The sequence below is a fragment of the Conger conger genome, chromosome 2 (assembly GCF_963514075.1).
Source record: "Conger conger chromosome 2, fConCon1.1, whole genome shotgun sequence".
In the NCBI taxonomy this organism is placed as follows: Eukaryota; Metazoa; Chordata; class Actinopteri; order Anguilliformes; family Congridae; genus Conger; species Conger conger.
The window spans coordinates 71,237,136-71,245,819 of record NC_083761.1 but is presented as its reverse complement, the minus strand read 5'-3'; the positions used below and the strand labels follow the sequence as shown (position 1 = coordinate 71,245,819).

The following is an 8,684-nucleotide window of genomic DNA, read 5'->3' as shown; positions in this document are numbered from 1 at the left end:
TCGCCTTCATATCAGAAACCAGGTGAGGTGAGTTAACTGTGTAATGAACTGCTTTATTTGATCAATTAAATGCTGAGAGACAACAAAAACCAGCACACCCTGCGGCTCTCCAGCACCAGGAGTGAAGACCACTGATGGGCAACACTAAACAGTGTGGGCTGAGCAACCCAACACAGCCATGTTCAGAACGCCTCGCCGTCAGTGTTGCTCTTACTCACGTGTGTTCCCCCCCCCCGCCTGACGCACAGGGCGTGAGCTGGTGAAGTTCATCCGGCCCGGGTCCAGCGACCGCTGCTCGCTCTACCAGGACGACTTCGAGATGGCCGACCTGCCCTCCGACCTCAGCCCTGAGATGCCGCGGCACTCCATCATGTCGACGGACAGCGGGATCGAGAGGGACCTGCCGGCCAGCGAGCTGCCCGGCGCGGGGCTGGAGCCCCCTGCTGGCGGCGGGGAGCAGGACTCCGTGCGGCTGACTCGCCGCGGCGGGTTTAAGATGAAGCCCTCGGTTTCGGACAACATCGCCCTCATGCAGGACTCTCTGGAGGAGCTGGGGGCGGGCGGGACGCTGCAGAGGAAAGCGGGGAACAGCAGCACCCCCTTCCCCAAACAGCAGCGCCACTTCACCGCACGCATCCTGGTCATGGGCGATGACCGGGTTCTGGGGAGACTAGCCAAGGCCTACTATTCTCTCAGGTAACATCGGACCCAGTATCACTTTCATTTTACTCTAATGCAGTGTTCTCCAACCCCGGGCCTGGACAGCTGCAGGGTCTGCTGATTTTCTGTTACTCTGCACTTCATCAGTTAGCGCAGTTGACTCCTCTCATCTGGTTACCTGGGTCTCAACGGGGTGCTGATTTTAATGTCTAATAACCAAAATACATGTGTTTGTATCAGCTAAACATTCCCTGTTGAAATAGCCTGCACTTGTTCAAGTGTACAAAGACGGTTGTGTTTATTCAATTTAATTTAACATTACCTCCCCTCAGTACTCCAGGAGGTCTTGTTGACAGTTTCAGTGGGAGCCGACTTGATAATGGCAATAAAATGTAATGAAATGAAATGTATTAGTGCGTAATGTGTATGTACATTTTCGAGACGTACTGTGTTATGCCGATTGCTCACGTGTGGTTTCGCGAACAGGAAGAGAGAGGCACGGCGTCTCTTTCTGACGATGAAAGTGAACCTGCAGATGTACTACGTCCCTGTGTCAGATGAGCCCGCTGTGACCTCGCCGGTCAAAGTAAGGCCGCTGTCATTCCGCAGCGATGGGCTGTATAACCTTTGTACAAACCAGTCAGTCAACACCAGACTGTGTAATTCCGCGTTCTCCTCTCCTTTCAGGAAAACATTTCACCAGGAAAGACCGATCTCTGCGCCCTGGCCGCATACTTAGGGAGGGTGGACCCATGGTACGAATGCAACATTAACAGCCTGGGATGCATGATCCCCAAGTTGGCGAAAATGGTAAGTTTTTTAATGTGACATCCTGTATATATACAGTGCGATAGGCGTGTTTGGACAGTGTTTTGGCTCTGTACTCGAGCGCAGTAGATTTTAAAGGAAACAATGAATACGAGGTCATAGGTGTGTCGTGGTGGGCCCCCGTTCGTGCCAAAGCCGAGGTTTGCCGGCCCACGTGGAGCGGCACAATTGGCTCGGCGCTCCGAGGGTGGGCGGAACTGTAGGAACGGCGTATGCAGTAGAGCCCTGATTGCACTCCTCTCACAGAGTCACGCTCCTGGGATATTGAGACGATGCGGTTTGTAGAAGGCGTATCGCTCTCTGATGTCCTGATCTTCCTGGGTCGCTGAGCGACTGGGTCGCTGCCCTGTATCCACAGCAACGTGAGGGTTTGGAATAGGGTACAATTGGATAAATTTCTGTCTTTTTAAAAGAGAGAATATGAGGTTATAGTGCAGTCGGTCAGCCGTGATTTGAACGTACTCACATCCATATTGGGTCATCCATGACGGAATTACAGCCTTTTTTTTTTTCACTTATTTCACTTTTCTTTTTTTTATTCTGCTGCTGTAGTCTATCCACTTTGGTTGTTTGACACGTTGTGTGTTGAGAGATGCTCTCCTGCATACCACTGTTGTAATGTGTGCTTATTTGTGTTGCTGTCTCACTGGATGTTTCTTTTGTTTTTCACACCATTCTCTGCAAACTCTAGAGACAACTCTGTTGTGTGTGAAAATCACTGGTCATCAGCAGTTTCTGAGATAATGAAACTGTCTGACAACCACAACAGTCAAAGTAACCTATTTCAAATTTGTTCCCCATTCTGAAATTTGGTCTGAAATACAGCGAATAAAGTGCTCACTGAGTTTATATATAGTGTATATACGCTCAGTAATCAGCCAATCGTGGCAACAACTAAATGCATGTGGATAGGCTACAGCAGCAGAAGAATATGTCTATTGAATACCTAATAAAGTGCTCACTGAGTGTAAATTCTTGAAGCCCTTTTGCAATCAAAGAAAGCAGGAAGTTGGGGTTGTGTAATTGCAGCAACATTAACAAGTCCAGACATAGACGTGCACTCATACTTGGAAAGTTTCTGTTTCACTGAATCCAATGAGTTAGTGTGCATATGCTCATGAAACCACAAGCAATTATAGAAATTAGGTCTGCACTGAGAGAGAAAATAACCCAACTCTATAGCTACACAGACAGCACCATGCAAACTTCAGTTGTCTTGTACAGTAGAAAAAAGGAATTGTCCCCATTTGTTCAAATCTATGTAGAAATCGAATTTCCCTCTTTAGCCGTAACAGAGACTGCATTGCACCCTGTGGTTGGTGGATAATGGCGTCAAACATTAACCATTTTACTCAGTGTGACAGGTAGGGTGTTCCCCACACGGGGTGATTTCAGGGCCTTGGGATAAAAATGTTTGGGAACTGCTGTTTTAATCTGCATGGCTGGCATGGCGGCAGGTTTGTAAACAGCAGAGACACGGAGAATGGACAATGGACACAAGAGCAGAGCTCCTACTCTGGGAAAGCAGCTATAATAGTAAATAGTAATAGTGTATAGCCGTTTCGCAGTCGACGTATTCATGCAGCAGGCCTCCTCCCATTTCAGCAGTCCTCCTCCAGCAGAACGTCAGAGTCCAGCTCCTTCCTGAAGGACGTCGTCTCTTACTACACTCGCACCGCCGTGCAGCCGGTCTACTTCTCCATCTACTCTGTCAAGGTGAGAGGCTTTCTCTCTGTCTCTCCTGCTGTCAGGGTCAATGCCCTCAGACTGGCCTGTGCGCAGGTGTGATGACGTCCGTATCTGGGGAATTCCAGCCCTTTACATATATATATTTATAGTCCCCCCATTTCGGGGAACCGGCAGTAAAGCTACAACACAAATTCTGCCACTGTCCAAATACTTACAGACTGCACCGTGTGTACTCTGATTTGAAGCCAGACATTAATTTCACTACAGATCTGCATGAGCCCTTTACTGACACCAGATGACTGCAGACCATTACTGATAAAACATTTTACATAGCAGAATTCATTGGCATTTATTGCCAGAGAGATTGATGCATTTACATTGTGTCTTGTGTGCTTTCTCACATCAATGTTGGCAAACAAATGTGTGGCTATGAATTTATATTGATGATTATAAATGTGGCTATAAATCAAAGTACTGAAGTATGTCAACATAAGAAGCCCTACTGTAAGTGTGGAGAAGGTATTTGAGATGTAAGCTTTGTACCGATGGTAAAAAAACAAAACTATATTCAGTGCACACACTGTAAACATAAATGCAGTTTAATGAATTTAGAAACTCAACTGACTCAGCAAGTAATCATAACTCAATTTAAACAGAGTAATAAAATAGTTCAACTTATAAGTTAAAGACTTTACCTTGCCCTGCTGAAGGCTCCAAGGCTGGTGTCCTTGATTGTTGCGTGTAACTGTTTCTCCTTTGATTTTCGCGTGTGCACAGCTGACATTCTCCTGCTTGACCAAGGAGCCAGTGGAGGATGTCTTCGTGTCCCACCTGGAGGTGGCCTTCCCAGAGTTCCAGCTGTTCACAGCTGCACTGAAAGGTACAGAAGGCCAACGGTGTGAAGGCTTGGCATGCTGGGATACAAGATGTACGTTCACGCCGCTCTCCCTGTTAGCCGTGTGGTCATTAGCGCTTTCTCACTTTTTCAGATGCGCCCGTTCGACATAAGAAGTCCGTGGCAGAAATATGCGGAGCAGTCGTTTCCATAAACTACAGAACGGTAAAGAAATTGTTATACGGAGATATTATTGGCCTTTGCAAAGATTTAACTGTTTCTAAATTACAATATAAGTGTTAATGATGTTAATGGCAATTAATGATTGATAAACATTTTATTTTGTCTTTCAGGTCTCTTTAAGCAATAGAGAAGTTGATAAGGCAATTACACTAAGGACAACTGGGGTACACATCAATGCTGTTCCCTCTAATGAAGCAGAAGGTAGTCGGAATAATATTTGTACATAAAACAATCGATCGCAAAACAGTGGTCGTTACTCTGGCTTTATGCAGTTCAGCAATAAACTATAAATGCATATATGAATGTGAAACCCTTTCAGATTTTCTAAATTAGTGTCCTTCATCAGGAATTATATTTTAAAGTACATCTGTGTATATTTACTGTAGAGTATACACTCAGTGAGCACTTTATTAGGTATTTATTAGACTTTAAAAAAAAAATTATTCTGCTGCTGTGGCCTATCCACAGGTTTGATGCATTGTGTGTTCAGAGATGCTCTTCTGCATACCACTGTTGCATGGTTTTAGCGTTACTTTCTCCTTCCTGTCAGCTTTTACCAGTCTGGCCATTCTCCTCTGACGTCTGTCATTAACAATGCATTTCAGCCCGCAGAACTGCTGCTCACTGGCTATTTTTTGTTTTTGCACTAGTCTCTGTAAACTCTAGAGACTGTTGTGCGTGAAAATCCCAGATGATCAGCAGTTTCTGAGATATTCAAACCACCCTGTCTGGCACCTACAATCATTCCATGGTCAAAGTCAGTTAGATCACATTTCTTCCCCATTCTGACATTTGGTCTGAAAAACAGCTGAACCTCTTGACCACATCTGCATGCTTTTATGCATTTAGTTTCTGACACATGCTTGGCTGACTAAATATTTGCATTACCAAGCGGGTGTACAGGTCTACCTGCTAAAGTGATCACTGGGTGTATGTACTCTGAATAGTAATATTTGTGTAAGACACTAGTAGCTGTTAGCACTTTCCTGTGAGGTTGTACAAAAACAGATACAGTAAACCTACATAATGTGCCCCGTGCCTACTGTGTAGGGATTTTAAACTCACTAATTGCTCATTTGGACTCTCTTTGGATTTCCCCAGATTTTGATTGTCTTACTGTAACTTGCGATTGTCCAAAACCCAAACTTGGCATGGTGAGTGTGTGCATGTATAATTCTTAACACATATCATTTTTATTTTTTAACACAAAAAGGGCTTTTGTCATCTGAGATCCTGTCCATACATGTCACACACTGTCCATACGTGTCACACACTGTCCATACGTGTCACACACTGTCCATACGTGTCACACGCTGTCCACATACGTGTCACACACTGCCTATAAATTGTGTCCTGTCCTGCATGTGGATACACAAAGGAAAACCTATCTAATTGTATGTGGATTTGGTTGCATTGACAGGCACCAAAGCTTAGAACCTGCAACATCAAAATCAGAACCCTTGAAAACCGGACCTTCACTGTATATCTTGACAAAGACTCTCGCAGGACGTTTAAAGATGTTCAGAGGTAAGAAATGGGCAAATAATTATTTCCAAACAAACAGCATTGATAAAAATGACTAACAGTTTAGAGGCAAAAGTGTGCTGTAGTCCGGTTGCTGACGGCCTCCCTGCTGATGAATGCTAATTCAGTTACAATCTAACAGTTGAATGAGAGGTGTGACAGTATATCCCTTCCTGCAGTGTTGAAGTGTGCCCTTGCCTGGATCCTGGGTACTGCATTCAGAAGACGGCAAAGTCCAAGTTCAGTCTCCAGGAGGACACAGGGCTGAGCAAGTACATCAGCAAGGGCCTACCTCTGCCAATCAACACCTTCGCTGGCATCATCCACTGACTGGAAGGGGGGGTTGAGCATGACTCATGTGGAGAAACTGACACGCAGCTTTACGTGGTTGCCGTAGATGTGTGATGTTGTCACCTCTCCTTAGTGACGCACGCATTCAATAGGGTTCACTGACAGTGTCAGCTGTGGCTGCCGATGAACTGTCCAGAAGTGAGCACATGGGAGGAGGAGCAAGCTGGCTGCTGTAGGTAATTGATACCTGATCCATTCCTGACAACATACTCAACTGATTGCACCAAGTGTCTTAATATATAAATGCAATCCGTTATGCTGAATAGATACACCGGTGCACTATTGACTGTACTGTTGAAATCTGGCTCGCGTTGGGACGGAGGTGATATTTATGTGGTGAAGCTGCTGAACACACAAGCCTGTCCCCCCCTGGAGAGAATGGGCCTGGTGCAGAGCCAATGCCTCGGGCCATCAGTGTAACGGAAAGCAGAGAGGCAGGGGTTTCCATTCACAATGCGTCTGGTGTGGCTAAACCAAAGCCTCCAGGGGCTGGAAGGGACCAGGACACTGAAGCCACCATTTTACTTTGTTATTCGCCACTTCACATCTAGGATCTGTCCCCATTTGGTTTCAAGATTAATTGGTTGAAGGGGGTTTCATTTGGACTGCAATATCATGCTGAAGGACTACTGTAATAGGTTTGAAGAACTTGAGTGATTTGCCTTTATAAATAATGCAAATCCCTCCTCTTTCAGTCAATAACAGACCCCTGCCAAAGCTTTGCATTAGTGCTGAGAAATGCCGAATCCGTTGAATGAAAAGATGGCCGTCTTATCACTTACAGTATGTTTATCATAATCTGTAAAAACACCTTGTGGGTTTACCAATGTTAGGTTTGCATGAGGGGAATATTTCACTGCATCCAATTATTGAGTCACAGCTTCCCTGTAACCCTGGGAATAGATGAAAACATTGAAAATGTGATTTCACAACTACAACTGTGCATTATGGGTTGAAAAAATTACCAAATTCTGAGGCATTTCTTCACGGTTTTGTCAATTCACGGTACGCTGGGATTTGTAGTTAACAAACCTCCAAGGTGGCAATGGCATTGCTGACAGGCCACCATGATACAAACTGCTCATTTGTAGAGACAGGGCTGAATGGCTCCCCTGAGGCGGACAGGGTTGGTGTGTGTCATGTCCTTACCCAAGCCCCAGAGGAGTCAGCACTGCACTGTGAGTTTTTGCACAAATGTGTTTGTGTCAGTATGACACACAGAAGTTAGTCTGGTTTATGTTTTTGTGTGTGGAGTGCTTTCCGTGAGCCGAATCGATGGTGTGTAGAAAGCAAATTGGGAAATGACCCGTTACCTGGTGCAGTAGTTTCTCTGTACTGAACACAGCCTGTGCTCCCACTGATGTCTTTGGCCTTTCACTTTATACGCTAATGAGAAGTTCAGTTCTTGGAGCACTGTACTGTCAGAACAGTTTTAAAATGACTCTACACTCTTTTTGGGATCGTGTAGGTTACTTTTGCCTTCAGTAGTAGGACCTTGAGAAAGTGTTATAGGTTTGTCTAATGGTATAGAGTCCGGTTTGGGTATTTTTAAAAGGACTTTTCTCATAGTTGGTGTTTTTACCAGTTTGGCTACACAGCATTAAAAGGGCTAGATGCTGCTTGGATTTGGCTATGCTGTGAGTATTCTGTTAGCTGGGAGGCTGAAAGACTTTTAGTGACAAACACCAAAACCCATTGACCTCTGACCACATAAATCATTCTCATTTAAAACATGTTTTCTCAAAACTATGTTTTTTGATTAATGAGGAAACTGTTTTTTTAATACTTAATATGAAATCCGATTCACAATAATTAAGCTTAAAATATGTTCATAGATGAAGTATGGCTGAGACTCAGTCAACATGTGCTTAACTTTGAGTCAGTTTCGAAGTTAGTTTGGAGCAATCGACATAATTAACTTGTTTTAACCTTTTAAATGTTTGTCAATAATATAATTACACTGGCCATTACCTGTGAGCCAAAGTTTAGTGCCCATGTTCACTGAGTCCAGGCCTGACAGTTAGGGGATGGAGAATGGATTTGAATTAATTCACATTCAGCATTTGCACACTATTTTATTCATGTTGTCTCAATTTGTGGTATGTATGACTGATGTACTGTATTGAATGTAAATGTAAATTAATCGTTTTGATTGTGTTCAATGTATAATTGTTTTAATTATTGTTCATAATGTATATTTATAAATGGAGTAAATGTATAGAACATTTTATAAATTTTTCAGTGCTCTGCCATTGTTTTTATCAGCTTCTTCCCCGCCTGTCACACCGGACCTCCTGCCTGTCAGCCACATTATGGAGGCTTATCACTGCACCAAGAACCTGTGCCTTAATAGTGCAGGAGCTAGTATGCTGCACTGCCAAAAACTACTGCTTTAACAAGCATTTAAGTCTGTAATAAGACTCTCAAGTAGAAAATATTACCTTGTTTTTAGTTACTGTTTGCTTGACAAGGGAAATTTTCTTACCCCATTGGGTATTTTGAAATGAGTCAAATTGGCTTATCTCATTGGCAATATTTTTGTCTTTGTTCGCAA

General features: G+C 44.0%; 1 protein-coding gene across 4 annotated transcripts in view; it reads left to right on the top strand.

Moving 5' to 3' along the window:
- Positions 1-8,377, top strand: part of LOC133111443 (phosphoinositide 3-kinase regulatory subunit 6) — a 28,670-nt gene extending 20,293 nt beyond the window's left edge. For 2 of the 4 annotated variants that reach the window (XM_061221812.1, XM_061221821.1), the window contains exons 11-20: positions 249-696; positions 1,147-1,246; positions 1,348-1,470; positions 3,094-3,204; positions 3,955-4,057; positions 4,167-4,237; positions 4,366-4,456; positions 5,357-5,409; positions 5,676-5,782; positions 5,959-8,377. In XM_061221812.1, the coding sequence (XP_061077796.1) occupies positions 249-696; positions 1,147-1,246; positions 1,348-1,470; positions 3,094-3,204; positions 3,955-4,057; positions 4,167-4,237; positions 4,366-4,456; positions 5,357-5,409; positions 5,676-5,782; positions 5,959-6,109 (1,358 nt within the window). In that variant the 3' untranslated portion in view covers positions 6,110-8,377. The remainder of the gene's footprint in view (positions 1-248; positions 697-1,146; positions 1,247-1,347; positions 1,471-3,093; positions 3,205-3,954; positions 4,058-4,166; positions 4,238-4,365; positions 4,457-5,356; positions 5,410-5,675; positions 5,783-5,958) is intronic. The other 2 variants (XM_061221829.1, XR_009704995.1) reach the window with 2 other exon arrangements.
- The last annotated feature ends 307 nt before the right edge of the window (positions 8,378-8,684 follow it).